General features: G+C 43.5%; 1 protein-coding gene across 1 annotated transcript in view; it reads right to left on the bottom strand.

Moving 5' to 3' along the window:
- LOC131694526 (uncharacterized) overlaps positions 1 to 16,066 on the bottom strand; it is a 35,620-nt gene extending 19,554 nt beyond the window's left edge. The window contains exon 1 of the mRNA XM_058983345.1: positions 15,977 to 16,066. Within this exon, the coding sequence (XP_058839328.1) occupies positions 15,977 to 16,027 (51 nt within the window). The 5' untranslated portion in view covers positions 16,028 to 16,066. The remainder of the gene's footprint in view (positions 1 to 15,976) is intronic.
- Positions 16,067 to 16,869: the final 803 nt, after the last annotated feature.

Genomic DNA, 16,869 nt, shown 5'->3' on the forward strand with positions numbered 1-16,869 from the left:
AGTATTAATTTGGAATAATGGCTTAAAATTAAAAGGGGATTAAAATTTTCGCTGCTTTGATGTAATGTTTTTGAATTTTGGGAATCATAAATTGGCTGTTTGAATAAATCAGGATCTATAAAACTACAGTACCCTAAAAATCTTCAATATATGGTTCGTTGCTGGATATATTTGATTTGATGAAAAAAAAAATCAGTAATTTTCGTAACAATTTAATAAGTTAAAAAACTGACGGTGGGTTAAAAGTGCGCATAGCATATCCGCCCCAATAAAAAGACTCGAATGAAGCTTTTTATTTAAAAATTGAACTAATTCTTCCATGATTTAAAGAAGGGACCAGCATCTTCAATAACTGCAAGTTCACCGGTCATATTACGACTGACATGACCGGTTTAGGAACAAAAGCATCAGCATAACTGGTTCCAAGGGAAACTATAGAGTGCCGAAAGCTCAGAGTAATTAAAAAAGAAACAAAAAACTATGAATAAGTAAATAAACATGTATTTCCAATATAAATAGCATATTCACAAGAATTCTTGTAGTGATACACCCAACTATGACAAATAATGATGTTACGAGGGGTGACAGTTTGATCATGAACGACATTGTTTAAAAGATGAAACATTCAAGCTCTTTCAACATAATGGAAAACTGAACAACATCAACCGATGTAGAGGGAGGAGTACATTTTAGTTATGAAGGAAGAGTAAGAGGGGATGGATATCCTAAAATTTATTAGTTAAATTTATGGGCGGTAACAAATCGGCTATTTAATCAGTACGCATTTGAGTATTCATAAGAAAATAATTATTTCACGGATTACAAGCAAAACCAAGAGATATCTAGTATTACGTTTTGAAGATGTGTGATGAGAGTATTAATTTGTAATCATGCCGATTTTAAAGCACTCTATATTCTACCAATAGTTATTTTTCGAAAACTGTTAGGTGCGCACTTTTGCCCCACCTTACTCTGAACGCTTCAATTGAAGCTACAATGCCAGAATTAGTAGAGGCATTGGATAATCCAATGGACGTTTCGTTTGAGTGTTGCGAATTCTACACGTAAATTAGCGACGATTACAATCAGAGTTTATGCATTGGACAGATAGTTGATCTCACTGAATTCATGTCACACATATTACTGCATAACTACAAATGACACTGAGTTGTACTGAAAACCCCAATATACATTTTTCATAATCAATGTGAATAAAACCATATTTATTTGCGAAAAAATACGACATGAAATTTCAAGAATGTTCGTGTCTCAAAGCAGTCCAGGGTCACTTTCAATACTAACTGGCTTTTCGATGAATGTAAATACTTATTCTGGTAGTTTGAACCATTTCTTTGCAATGGTATTGGTATACGGCTCATTAACCCATGTCTCCACAACGAGAATTCCGAACGAAACAATTCGCAAGTAATAATGATGGGTGGAAAGAGACTGCATTGTAATCGACTGAATGCACGGCTTTTGTGCCATCGATAATAATATAATTGCCAACATAGCCTGGACACTTGCCACTCTTTTCTAGATATTCCAATGCAAATGAAAACTATTTCCAGGTGTAATTAGGAATCAAAATATATTGGCTTAAATGGAACGTTCCCCGTATGCAGTTGGGGATTTGTGCCTTTGTGCTGCGTAAAAATACTGGCCCTGAAAATTGTATTCTGCACAAAAATAATTTTTCAGATATCTCTGACCAAAAAGATATCTTTCAATTCCAAAACAAATTCCTGATTTTTAGATTTCCTGATGACTAATTAAGGCCATCAATAAAGTAGAAGCACCCGATAACTTAAAAACGCCGTCAAGAAAAGAAGAACGAGAACGTGCTCTTTGCGATGCCATTTTCACAAACATTTCAGAATATTCTGAAACAATTGTTTTGGAATTCGTGAAATTCGTTTTATTCATTTACTTCATTTAAATAACTTTCTTAAAATTTCATTTTATATGCTCATTTCCAGTTCATTCATTTCATGGATTATATTCGTTTTGTTTATTTTTTGCATTTAAAATATTTGATTAATTTTAAATATATGATCATTTCATTTTAATGATTTTTTCATTTAGCATTGTTTTTATTCATTTTGTTTATTTGACCCAATTTTATCTATTGTATTCATTTCATTCTTTGTATGCATTGCGATCAGTTTATTATCTCATGCATCGAATCATTCATTTAACTTATTTTACTCACTTTTTTCGTGTTATGCAATTTTATAATAATTTTATAATAATTTTATATAATATTCATTTTAATAATCTGACTAATTTTGCTCAGTCATTCACTTTGTTCATTTCATCTAGAGCATTAATTAGACACAATATAATTTCTTCTGTAAATTTTATTACTTTTTAATATTGCTGATTTTTTCATTTTAAGTGCTTAAAAACAAAATGAAAAACCTGTTTTAATCCACCTAGCGGTGCAATTGTGCCTTTCTCAATCATGAACATGAGAATTTTTAGTTGCTTATATTTATTAAAAGCTTTCAAATGTATACATTACAATTTTATTATACGTGACTTGACAACTATATACAAGAAAAGAAATCATTATTCGAGTTCTAAAATTTTGCAAAAGAAAAACCAGCCACGGTAATATTAAATTGAAAAACTGATGTGAATTCGTCAATTTTGAAAGATGGCCGCTTTTCCCGGGCACTTCCGGGACCGTCTATGGTGGTCAAAGGCGCAACACCTTTCATTTGAGACTAAGTTTGGTTGAATCGGTCTAGCCATCTCCGAGAAACCGATGTGACTGTTTTTCTGAATTTGGATACTTCCACCGGGGCTTCCAGAACCGATGATGGTGGTCAATGTGGCCAAAAAGACTTTGAATGAATGTTAGTGACCTAATACTACAAATCGAAGCAGTTGTGGTCATATTTTGGAAAAAATTTCACCTTTATACATTCATTGCAGAATTGATTAAAATCGACATTTTCTGCGTGATCGTGCTCACTACCCTGTAATTCCGGAACCGGAAGTCGGATCCATCAGAAATCCAATAGCAGCCTATGGGAACGTTGTATTTTTCATTTGAGACTAAGTTTGTAAAAATCGGTTCAGCCATCTCTGAGAAAAATGAGACATTTTTATTTATTTATTTATTTATTGGTCTTCGAGTTACTCGTACAGACAGTTCCTTAATTAATATTAATTCTATGTTTAAATATAGTCTTAGTAATGCTAAAATCATATTTGTCAGCTACGTTATTAAAATTACGACAGCATACATTGAACGGATTGTTTTGAGAAAAAAGAGTACGATACATCGGTAATCGAAAGAAATCAGTTCGCCTGGTGGGTCTAGGCGGTACGTTGAATCGGAGCTGGTTCAGCAACTCCGGGCTATCTATATTGTTTCCCAGAAGATCAAACACGAAGAGCCGTTGCAGCATTATCCTCCGAGTTGCAAGAGTCGGCAAACGTAGAAGATTGCATCGATGTTCATAGGGCGGTAGACGAATAGGATCAGTCCAAGGTAGTAACCGCAGAGCGTAACGAACAAAGTGACGCTGAATTCGTTCGACGCGGTTGATTTGTACAGCATGATAGGGTGCCCACACAAGTACACCGTACTCGAGAATGCTACGTACAAGTGCACAGAAGAGCGATTTTAGGCAGTATACATCGTTGAATTGTTGCGTGTTTCTTTTGATGAACCCCAATACGGCATATGCTTTGACTGTAGACATTGCAATGTGCTGCGCGAAACTCAATTTGCTATCGAGAAGAATGCCTAGATCCTTAACTGTGTTTACACGGTTGATAATGCTTGTTGACATTCTATAATCAAACGTTGTTAAGTGCCTGTTACGACAGAACGAGATCACATTACACTTTTGTACGTTTACTTCCATCCCGTTTAGTGTGCACCAATTTAGCAGCGAATCGATATCGGCTTGGATGGCACAGCAATCGACTGCCGAAGCAATTACACGAAAGAATTTCAGATCATCCGCGAACATGTACTTAGGGGACTGTATAGTGGAGCACAAATCGTTTACGAAGAAAATAAACAGTAGCGGGCCTAGATGACTTCCCTGGACTCTATCACAAACGGAGATGATCTCATTTCATCAATACGAACGTACGCACAGCGTTCGGTGAGGTACAATATCCACCATGTCAACCATTCAGGAAGTCCCATTCGTTCGAGTTTGGCCACCATTAGCAAATGAGGCACTCTATCGAACGCTTTAGCAAACTCCACATAAACGGCATCAATTTGCTGACGTTCACCACTTGTTTTTGGGGGGTTGTGCCAACGTAAGGACTCGATTCACACTCACAAAAACGCGACGCGAGACAGGACACAACACTTATTGTCCTTACTAACTTTAAAAAAGGATTAAAAATTACCTTTTTGTCGACCGGTTTCGGGCTCGATGTTGCCCATCTACAGGACGATGTCCGACTGATTACTGGATTACACATACAATCATACTGCGTGCAGTACTCGTCGAGAAGAGAGTTAAAAAACACAAAAATTCACTGAATTTTCAGGTTTGTCAAGTGGAAAAGGGGTGATGATATTGGCGCGTCGTCCTCGTTCATAAGCACGTGTTCAGCATTGGCTATGTACATTGATTCCCATGCGTTCAGGTGTGCAGCTGTGAAAACTGTACGGAAAGCTGCACATGCTCTATCATCTCTCCAGCGAAAAAAAATCGTTTTCTAACTTTACGAAGGCGGTTCCGCAGATGCTGTAACTCAGTATTCCACCAAGGTTGCCTGCTACCGTAGGCACGACGGGGTCGCTTCACAGGTACATTGTGACGAAGTATAGTTTCTATTTTTTCATATAAACATGACACAGCTTCATTAACACTGCACCACCAAAATCTCTTCCCATCGAATGTCGGCGAACAATCTATTAAGCAGATCTAAATCACAACGGGTAAAATCAAAACCAGACGGGTATACAAAATCAGGTGCATTTTGCTTCACATCGTTCGTCTCAAACAATAATACAAAAGATCGGTGGTGTTGATCAACTTTAAGCAGTGGTAACGGTGGCTCCAGCAATTCCACACAACTATTATCGCTAATAAACGCTAAGTCGAGCAGTCTTCCATTCACGTTCACTTTATCGTTAATTTGAAACACTCCGTTGGCTAAAACAGACTCGACCAGAGATATTTCCTGTTCCGACGAAGCATTCAATGGCAGCAAACAGTTTAAATTTTCATCCGACATCCAGCGTTATTGAGGAAGATTATAATCCCCAACAGTCAAAACCACGTCTCGATCACCCGCCAGATCCATTAATTTTTTTACACATATTGCATGTGGATCGTATAAAGAAGGCTCACTTTTGGGCGGGAGATATATAGTGCAAACTATCATATCAAACTTCGGCGATGAGATACAAACAATAATCTGCTCCAATTGCTCGCAGCCAGAAATGTGAATAGCAGAGCTCTGAAGGTTGTTTTTTACTCCTATCAAACCCCCCCCCCCCCACCTCGTCTGTGTTGGCTGGTTTGGGGGTTTCTATCACAATGGTAAATCTCATAGTTTAGAGCTATCTCAGGGTTTGAAACGTCGTTGTTCAGCCAGGTTTCAGTAAAGGCAATAACATCATTTGGTCACATACACACACAGAGACGCACATACACACACGCACAGACATTTGCCAAACTCGACGAACTGAATTGAATGGTTTATGTCACTCGGCCCTCCGGGCCTCCGTTAAAGAGTCGGTTTTCAGAGCAATTGCAATACCTTTCTATTGAGAAAGGCAAAAAGGTGCAAAATCGGAAAAGTCCCAAAAAGTCGATTTTTATAAAAAAAAATAATTTCTAGATAACATAAAATCTCGACGTTTCATGCATTTCAAAGATGTTTGGCATCAAAAATACGAATTCGATTTCTGAAATTTCATGGGGTTTGAAAAAAAAATTGAGTTCCGGTTTATATTGGAATTTCATATGTGACCGGACGGTTTAGTCTATATTTCCGGACCCATATAAGCGATCCGTACGAAATCTTGTAGACATCTGTGGGGATATTATAGCTATCATTTGGGACTAAGTTTGTGAAAATCGGTCCAACCATTTCCGGGAAACTGATGTGAGTTCGTCAATTTTGAAAGATGGCCGCTTTTCCCGGGCACTTCCGGAACCGTCTATGATGGTCAATGTAGTCAACGAAAGTTTGTTTGGCCGTCAGTGACCTAGAGCAGCAAATTTAAGTTGAGAGACATTTTAGCGAAATTTTTACCTTTTTTGCTTTCATCGGATTATCGGTTAGAATCGCAATTTGCTATGTGATCGCACGCCACAACCTGTAACTCCGGAAGTCGGATCGGGATGAAATTAAATAGCCATTTACGGAGACGCAATACCTTTCATTTGAGACCAAGTTTAGTTGAATCGGTCTAGCCATCTCCGAGAAACCGATGTGACTGTTATTCTGAATTTAGATTCTTCCGCGGGGCTTCCGGAACCGATGATGGTGACCAATGTGACCAAATAGACTTTTAATGGATGTTAGTGACCTAATATTACAAATCGAAGCAGTTGTAGTCATATTTTGGAAAAATTTTCACCTTTATACATTCATTGCAGAATTTATTAAAATCGACATTTTCTGCGTGTTCGTACTCATCACCCTGTAATTCCGGAACCGGAAGTCGGATCCATTAGAAATTCAATAGCAGCCTATGGGAACGTTGCACATACAGACGCACATACACACACATACATACACACCAACACCGGAGGTACCGCGGCCCGCGAAGAAGGCCAAGGACAGAGGCGAGGCCTTGTGGTTAAAAACCGACAAGGACAAATACGCCGACGTCCTAAAGTCGATGAAGGCGGCCGAAAGCCTTGGGCAAGATGTGCGTAGTGTGAGACGCACCAACACAGGAGAAATGCTTCTGGTTCTGAAGCGAGGCGCACAATCTTATGCGGTGTACAAGGCCTTGGCCCAAGAGGTCCTTGGTGAAGGCGCCCAGGTCAGGTCGCTAGGGGCGGAAATGACTCAAGTGCAAGCATCTGGACGAGTTCACGACCGCAGAAGATGTCGTCGCAGCCGTTAAGGAGCAATGCGACGTGACAATCGAGCGGGCCTTTGTGCGTTTTAGAGGGGGACCCTCTGGCACCCAAGTAGCCTACCTCAGGATACTGAAGGTGGATGCTAAAAAGGTAACCGAGAAAAGGAAGCTGAAAATCGGCTGGTCGGTATGCCCAATTAGCATACCCCAGCCGCCTTCAGTGGATAGGTGCTATCGGTGCCTTGAGTCCGGCCACAAAGCCTACGAGTGCAAGAACATAGACAGGAGCAAACTATGTCGTCGCTGCGGCGAGGAGGGGCATAAGGAGCGGGGTTGCACTAAGGCGCACAAGTGCCTTATCTGCACAGCTAAGAAGCAAGCCCATAAACATGCTATGGGCGGACCTTCGTGTCCCTTCGGTGAGGCAAGAAGAAGCCGTGAACGTCACACAGCTAAATCTTAACCATTGTGCAGCAGCCCAACAGCTGCTGTGGTAGTCGGTCTCGGAGTCGAGGACAGATGTCGCCCTCTTATCAGACCCGTACAGCATCCCTGCCGGCAAAGGCAATTGGGTGTCGGACGGGTCTGGAATGGTGGCAATCTGTACAACGGAACGGTTCCCGGTTCAAGAGGTAATACACTCCTCCGCGAGGGTGTTGCGATTGCCAAGATCAATGGTGTGCTCTATTGCAGCTGCTACGCTCCACCAAGGTGGCCAATAGAACAGTTCAACCAGATGATCGACAGGCTCTCGTCAGACCTAGTGGGCCGGAAACCGGTAGCCATAGCGGGAGACTTTAATGCTTAGGCAGTGGAGTGGGGCAGCCGCTGTACAAATAGCAGGGGTCAAGCGCTAATGGAGGCGCTTGCGAAACTGTGCTAGCGAAGACTGCATATCAAGAAGACTGGCAACTCTGTCCAGAATCCGGAGACAGTAACAGCAACGCCACTTGCGGGTAAAGGTGGTACTTTCCATAGTGATGCACACACACATATACATTTTTACATTAAGATTCCTACCTTCTTCCAATAGAGGCGCTGTAACCTCTGTCGCTTCTGGTTTGAATGGGTGAAGGAAAGAGATATCAGTCTTCTTAATATGTAGTCTTCGGTGATAGCTAATAATGGCTCCGCTAGTACATTCCGTAGAAACGGGGTGGAGGCGTGGATTGACGTAACATTTGCCAGCCCGAGTCTGGCTCCAGGCATGGAATGGAGAGTAGACGAAGGCTACACCCATAGCGATCATTTAGCAATCCGCTTTAGGATCAACTATGGTGTGCAACATCCGAGGGCGGAAGATCCCTGTCAGGTACGCGGGTGGAAGTCCAATCACTTCGACAGCGAAGCTTTCACCGCGGCCCTGGGACTGGAGGCCAACACCGACAGTCTAAGCGGGGATGCGCTGGTAGCTATTCTATCACGCGCGTGCGACGCCACTATGCCGAGAAAAACACTGTAAAGAAACGGTAGATGCCCGGTATACTGGTGGAGTGCCGAGATTGCAGCTCTACGGTCAGCCTGCCTCAGAGCTAGACGTAGGATGCAAAGAGCTCGCACCGAGGATGCAAGAGAGAACCGCCGTGAAGTGTTTCGAGCCGCGAAATTGGCCCTTAACAAGGCCATTAAAAGCAGCAAGAGAGCGTGTTTCGACAACCTGTGTGAGAGTGCCAACGCGAATCCGTGGGGTGACGCCTACAGGATTGTGATGGCCAAGACCAAAGGGGGCTCCTCACCCCCAGAACGGTCTCCGGACCGGTTGGCGACGATTATCGAAGTACTTTTCCCGTCTCGAGCCACAAGCCCCTGGCCACCTGCACTACGAGACAGTGCGGGCACGGCCGAAATGGTGGCTCCAGTAACGAATGAAGAACTACTCGCAGTGGCTAAATCCCTAGCAATGAACAAAGCTCCAGGGCCGGATGGAGTTCCAAACAACGCTCTCAAGGCAGCGATCATAGCGAACCCGAACATGTTCAGGCTAGCTATGCAGAGATGCCTTGACGAGTGCCGTTTCCCCGATAGATGGAAAAGGCAGAAATTGGTGCTGTTGCCGAAGCCCGGGAAGCCGCCAGGCGACTCATCGGCGTACAAACCAATCTGTCTGATCGACACGACTGGCAAACTGCTTGAGAGGATCATCCTCAACAGGCTCACCCCGTACGCGGAAGGTACAGACGGCCTGTCAAGCAACCAGTTTTGCTTTCGGAAGGGTAAGTCCACAGTGGACGCTCTCAACTCAGTGATAAATACTGCCGAGATAGCGATCCAACGAAAAAGGCGAGGTATTCGATACTGTGCGTTAGTGACACTTGACGTGAAGAACGCATTCAACAGCGCAAGCTGGGATGCCATCGCGCTCTCGTTACACCGGCTTAGCCTACCGGTGGATCTGTACCGGATCCTGGAAAATTACTTCCAAAACCGCGTACTGCTATACGAGACCGATGCCGGTCAGAAAAGGGTTCCGATTACCGCCGGAGTCCCGCAGGGCTCGATCCTAGGCCCGGTGCTATGGAACCTCATGTATGACGGGGTTCTGAGACTGAAGTTCCCTCCTGGGGTCAAGATCGTCGGCTTTGCCGATGACGTAACCTTGGAGGTCTACGGGGAGTCAATTCCTAAGATAGAACTAACCGCAGAACACGCGAGCAGCACGGTGGAGGAATGGATGAGCGCGAGAGGCCTGGAGCTCGCTCATCATAAGACGGACGTAGTTATCGTCAACAACCGCAAGTCGGCACAACATGCAGTTATCCATGTGGGAGAAGTCGCGATCACTTCACAGTGAAGTCTGAAGTCTCTCGGAGTCATTATAGACGACAAGCTGACCTTCGGCAGCCATGTCGACTATACATGCAAGAGAGCGTCGACTGCTGTTGCGGCTCTATCGAGAATGATGTCCAACAGCTCAAAGGTGTGCGTAGGTTACTGGCAGGCGTTGCCGTATCTATCCTCGGGTACGGCGGCCCGTCATGGTCAAGAACACTGAGGGTGACCAGTTACCTACAGAAACTGGAGAGCACCACCGCGTGATGTGCCTCAGAGTGATATCTGCCTACCGCATGGTATCACACGATGCATCCTGCGTGATAGCGAGCATGATGCCAGTCGGGCTGGTCATTCGGGAAGATGAGGAGTGCTTCGAGCTACTTAGAAATAGGGGAGCCCGCGAGCGCACCAGGGTGACCTCGGTAGCCAGTGGCAGCGTGAGTGGGACAACTCCTCGAAAGGTAGGTGGAACCACCGGCTGATACCTAGCATATCGAGCTGGGTGGGAAGACCCCATGGGGAAGTTCACTTCCACCTGACACAATTCCTGTCAGGCCATGGCTGTTTCCGTCAGTACCTCCACAGGTTCGGGCACGCGGAGGTCCCAGTCTGCCCGGACTGGCCAGGTGTAGATGAAACTGCCGAACACATACTGTTCGTATGTCATCGGTTCGACGTCGAAAGAAGAGCAATGCTTGAAGTCTGTGGCTGGGACACAACCCCTGATACCTTTATTCAGCGGATGTGTCAATCGGTGGAGAAGTGGAACGCAGTCTCGGCTGCAATCACCCAGATTGCCTGTAGGCTACAGGTAATCTGGCGGACCGAGCAACAGACGACGGGCACGGCTAACTAGTGATTGGTTAGCTGGAGCGAAAAAGGTGAAGCGCAAAAAAGGGGAGTGAATGGTCTGTCCATGCTGAGGCAGGTTTGGCGCAGCGACTGGCAACCGCGTAAGGGGTAAACCCAGCCACCCCGAAGCAAAGCAGAAGAGCGAGTGTATAGGCGTATAAGTGGACTGCCTCATGCCAAGACGGGAGGGTCGTAGCGTAGTATGTTGGGACTTAGCTATCGATGCCTCGTGGCGTGGCAGAGGATTGAAAGGGTGAGCATCCAAGTTGGTCTCACACGGTATGTTAAGAGTGAGCACAAAAGTCAGCCTCACATGGTATGATAGAGGCTAGCACAAAAGTAAGCCTAGCAAGGAATGAGAAAGGTGAGCACACAAGTCAGCCTCGCATGGTATGTCAGAAGTGTGGCCTAAGAAAAATGTCCCAAATGGGATGCCAGGAGGAGTGACAGAGGTATAATAGAGTGGCACGATCGAGAGTGAACCAGGTGATAGGGTGAGCACCCAAGTCAGCCTCACATGGTATGGGTGAGGCGAGCACAAAAGTAAGCCTAGCAAGGAATGAGTAAGGTGAGCACACAAGTCAGCCTCGCAAGGAACGAAATAGGTGAGCACAAAAATCAGGCTCATGTGGAGTGTTTGAGAGTGAATCAAGGTGTGATAGAGAGAGCACCCAAGTAATTCTCATACAGGACGTATGAACGCGTGAGTGAGAGTGAATGAGCACATTTAGTACAGCCATCCCCCCAGAAGTAATACCGAGAGGTAGTTCCTGGGAGGAACGATGGCGGAACCCAATGGAGTTTAGTCGGTAATAATGGCAGCGTCGCCATTAGAGCCCGACACGCCCCCAGTACACCCCGTGCGGTAGCTTGGACACGTACCAATTGCACGTGTATTGGGCTAGGACGTAAAGGTCTTCTCCATTGTTAAAAACACATACACACGCACAGACATTTGCCGAACTCGACGAACTGAATCGAATGGTATATGTCACTCGGCCCTCCGGGCCTCCGTTAAAAAGTCGGTTTTCAGAGCAATTGCAATACCTTTCTATTAAGAAAGCCAAAAATGATAAAATGTGTAGACAGAAAACATACAAATTCTTCATTTTGTTTATTTTACATATTCCATTAATTTTATTAACCCTCTGTTTATCCTGTTATTTATGAACAACAACGTTTTCAAATAGCTATAACTTTCAGGTTAGACAAGATTTCTTCACAAAAAAGTAAAACTAATAATTGTTACTATCACCGTTTATTTGAGCGCTAATAGATACAATAAATATCCGAACTGAAGTCATTGCAATTGCTCTGATTGGATACTACTGGAGCAGTGCTGCCAGAGACAATTTTAGTTATCGGTGAAAAATTATATTTTGATATATCTTCGTTTTCCTCAATTTTTTTGAAAATTGATAAATCTTATCAATTTGGACAGCTTTCGGCTATCTTTTCTATCCAATCGAACTGTTGAAAACTTTGCAGGAGATGTGTATTAAGGATTGGTATGTAAAAAATCAGCAGCTTCTAACACTGCTAGAGAAGCATCTATCTTGATCAAAACAGGTTTTTCGCGTTTCTTTACTCTAACACTTTTAGGAAAAAGGGTTTTGGAACCCTATATGTGCTAGAAAAATATTAAGTATAAAAGAGGTATGTTATTCATATTATTTATCTTATTATCCCAATTTTATGGTTTTATTCATATTATTTATTTTATTTATTTTAATCATTTCTTGAGTACTTTTTCAAATGGACGTAAGTAACATTGAGAGCCTCTCTTTGTTTACTTTCTCTTTCGTTTATTACGACGTCATTACAACACTTTGTACTAATTTTCCAGTACATATCGAAAGCCGACGGTTTTTACTACAATATTATGCAAAGAGTAGAGTAGTAAATGTTGAAATGACCGAGTAATGAACAGAAGAGAAAGACTTCAAAGTGAATCTCTCATTGTTACTTACGTCCATTTGAAAAAGTACTCGAGATTTTATTAAATGATTAGTGTTTCCCAGATTACATATTTTATTCAGTTTCTTCATTTTATCAATTCGGTTTAGTCAGTTCTCTTTGTTATTGTATGACAGTTTGTTATCTTGAAGCAATTTAATTTACTCTCTTAATTTCATAACTTTAATATTGTGTAATTTTCATTTGAGCTTATTTGATTTATTTATTTTATAAATTTGATTTGTGTTAATCATTCTATCCATTTTATCAAAATCTTTTTATTCTTTTGCTTCATATTTATTTTAAATTTTTATTTGATTTTTCTTTAATTTATTCAGTTTATTCGTGCAGGACTCGAAACTGTGCTTATCTCACATCTAGTTGCTTGTAAACTTAGCGTGGCAAACTAATGAATAATACAACAGTGATAAGTGTAAGAAATGTCTCATCTCACTGATAGGTGGATTAAATCGGTTTTGTTTCTCGGAGCCACTTAGTTCTTTTAGTAATCGCAGGGAAGTGATCACTGTTGTGGGTATCGTCGTCAAGTGACCACTCTAAGTCTCCTGCCAATTGTGTGGAGCAGCAGGCGACGTCGATGCAAGATCCTTTTCCAGTTCCGTGATTTATATATGTTGGTTCTCCGTTGTTGAGAACTACCAGATCGTACTCATCAAACGCTTCTTCCAGGACTCTTCCCCTTGGGCTGTAGAATTCGGACCCCCAGCTGGGGTGGTGTGCATTTATGTCGCCTACCAGCAGAAAAGGCTCGGTCGTATTTTTGACGAGATGCTCGATTTCAGTTTTAGCTATGGTTTCTCGGGGTGGCAGGTATATATTTATTCTGGTTAGGTTGATTGGTGGTCCCACTTTTACTACGATAGCTTCTAGGGTTGTTCTGATTTCTGTCTCTTCGCTATCTATTACGAGTTTGACTGCGACGATAACTCCGCCCGCCGATCGATAGCCTCCTACACGAGAGCGGTGGTATACGTTATAGCCGTTGATGCGAGGAGGATCACGATGTGAGCTCATGCTCTCTTGGAGACAGATGATGAGGGGTTGGTACTTTTCTACTATAAGACCGAGCTCGGGTTTTTAGGCCGAAAACCCTCGATGTTCCAGGAGACAACGCAGGGGTGTCCCGTTTCATTGCGGTTACCTGTAGTATTTCTGCGGGCGTTGAATTTTAATAGTGGGTTATGTCGGTTCCGAGTCCAGGTAAATCCTTAGAGGAACAGGCACTAGGACCTTTGTGCGTCTCTCTTCCGGCGGTCCCTGGGTGTCGTGGGTTGTCCGTCAGTTCCGGTGGGAGTGTAGCATCCACACTGACGGGGCCACGGCTACCCAGGGGCTTGGGCGGGTATGTGTTGTATTCTGTTATCCTAGCCGCTGAGTTTATGTATTGCTGTTTTGGGTATTGGCCTTCTGTGTGAGGCGGTGAGCCTTCTGCTATAGTCGCTTGGTTTTTGATATGCATGGTGTGACATTTGCGGTCTGTGTGCTGCACGATGTGGAAATCAGTCCCGAGTCTGAGTAAATCCTTAGAGGAACAGGCGGTCCTTTGTGCGTCTCTCTTCCGGCGATTCCTGGGCGTCGTAGGTTGTCCGCCAGTTCCAGTGGAAGTGTAGCGTCCGTACTGACGGGGCCACGGCTACCCAAGGACCTGGGCGGGTATATTTCGGTGTGTTGTGAGCCTTCTGCTTTAGCGGCTTGAATTGTTCTCTTTGGTATTTTTAATTTGGAGAAGCCGTTTTTGATTCGTTTTGTGATCATTTTGTCTGATTGGTCCTGTGTACGTTGTTGTCTTTTTGTCGAAGCCGATTTTTTCCGGTATACAGAATTTTACGCTGAAGTTTGTGGTATGGAGAGGGTGTGGCTAGGGTGGGCTGGTATATGTAGTTTCCAATAGCGTTGAAGTCAGCTTCCGAGGTAAGAGGTGAATAGGTATGATTTGTTATAGATGGTGATCGTAGTTTGTCTGCGGTATAAGTACTTTTTAGCGATTTGAAAAGCTATTCCGACATTGCATTTCCGTCTTCGTTATCAATGCTCGATTGATAGGCTCCACCTTCTTTTGTGTTGCTATGGCTGCTTCTAGATATGCTTGCGGGTCTAATGGTGCTGGCGCCGGGTTCATCCAACTTGGGTATTTTGGAGCGGGCCCTAGTTGCTGGTCCAACTGGTGATACGAAGGATGTTTTTTCGTTGCGATCCAAGAGAGTTGTCGTTTGGTGGAAAGTTATTGCTTCGTCGGCGCTTTCGCCGCTGGTTGCGGGACAGGAGTTCTTACCTTTTTTATTGTTCGGGGTGTTTGCGATTAGCGCGGTGTCGCCAGGGCCATTTTTGGCTTCGGCTTTGGAGGCCAAGCGTTCCCCTAAAAGTTTTCTATACGCGTCTTTATACTTTCCCAGTTCTCCCTTCAGGGTTTCGATCATGGTGTTAGTTTGTTGTTTCGTAGCAACCTGTCGGTGGAGGCTTAACATTTCATCTCGAAGGTCTTTCATTTCGTTGTTTTGTTTTCGAGCCGTGGCAAGTTCTTGACGGAGCTCTTTTATTAGCTGATCCTTCTCATTTTCCTGGGCTTTTGTTTTGTTTGGTATGTTGATGGTTGCTTTGTTTTTCGAAGTTCTGCTCGGGCCTCAGCATAAGTAAGGTTGTTGTCAATTTTTAGTTTAATCACCCTTTCTTCTTCCTACATCGGGCAGTTACGGTCCGTAGGTTCATGGTCGCCCTCGCAATTGCGACAGTATTTTGACCTTGCCACCAGTTTGGCCATCTTGTAATTCGTGTGTTTCAGAGCAGATGTTGCAAATTGAAGCTTCCGAGCAATTTTTCTGGAGGGGCCGTATTTAGCGCAGCCGTAGCATAATAGGGGGATGGGTAGTACCTACGCACTGTCAACCGTATTAGCCAGAAATACACATAGGGAGGAAGGGTTTGCCCTGTGAAACTAAGGACTGCCAACGGGGTGTTTCGAACTTTGTCACCGTTTTTTTTCATTATTCGCCTCACGTTGTGGACGCCTTGTGAAGCAAGGTGGTTTTTAAGATCTTCCGCATCTATATCGATGGTATCTACGTCATACACCACTCCTTGACAATGGTTGAGGGAAGGATGAGGGATTATCTCGACAGTGGTGCCATCAATTAGTTGTTTTAGCGTCAGCAACTTTTGCTATGTCGAGTGGGAATCGGTATGAAGAATATATTTTGAACCTCTTGCTTCCTTGGAGGCCTTTACTTAAGATTTTGGGTCGCGACCAAGCAACTGTTGCAGGGATTTGTTTATAATGAATGGATTGGGTGGGAGTTTGGCAAGGGAAGGGGTGCTCGATGGGTTTATACTGTGCTCTTCGTCTGTTTTACTCACCGCTTGTAGCAAAAGAGTTTGAGTTTGGATTCTATCGTCGTCTTGTCGCATCCAAGAAGGCAGCGTTGGTGATATGGAAGTTCCCCCTATCAAGGGGAGGATCACCCAACCCCATTAGCGGGGCCTAATTTCCACCGAATGACTAAATCACTATCACTGTTTCCTGTTTAGGAAAGTACACTTGGCACTACTAAGCGGATCTGTATTATTAGCGCTCGCTTTCGAAACCACTAACTCTGTGATTTTTTCACCTGTTATCACTTGACTATAGGAGGCAAGAGCCAACACTATCGTATATTCAAAATCAATCACCTGCACCGGCTCGCAGTTCAGCCCGGCTGATAAGATATCACCACAATGTTTTAGTTGCTGTACGGACAGTCAGCTTGCTGTTTGCAAAAAAACACAGTGCACACTAGTTTCGATTCGTCTTGATCTTTTCTGCCTTCTTGTGGGCTTTAGGGGGGCGGTAAACTCAGCTGGTAAGCGACGCGTACGGTAAGCGGAGATTTGTATTCACAGATGGTGTTTGCTTTCTGCACCTCGCTGCCTCTCAGTAGAGGTATCGGGCACTGCCCGATAGAATGATATTATTTACTGTTGCACTAGTTAATTATGGGATAGTATGCACTTTTGGGAATACAGTAATTCACATCACCTACACCGATTCCTCGATCAATATTTTTCACCACAAAAATAATCCGTTATCGTGAATTTGAGCTAAATCCGACTCGTAATTCTAATTAAAGCACGCAGTAAATTAAAGTACGTGTGGCACGTACCGTGTATCTACTCGAACTGGTGGCTGATTTGGTTGAATACACGAAACCGCAATCTAACAAAAGTGCTGTTTTTAACGCAATCCCTTACCATTCTTCTCCAATAATGCAAAC

The sequence above is a fragment of the Topomyia yanbarensis genome, chromosome 1, assembly GCF_030247195.1.
Source record: "Topomyia yanbarensis strain Yona2022 chromosome 1, ASM3024719v1, whole genome shotgun sequence".
Lineage (NCBI taxonomy): Eukaryota > Metazoa > Arthropoda > Insecta > Diptera > Culicidae > Topomyia > Topomyia yanbarensis.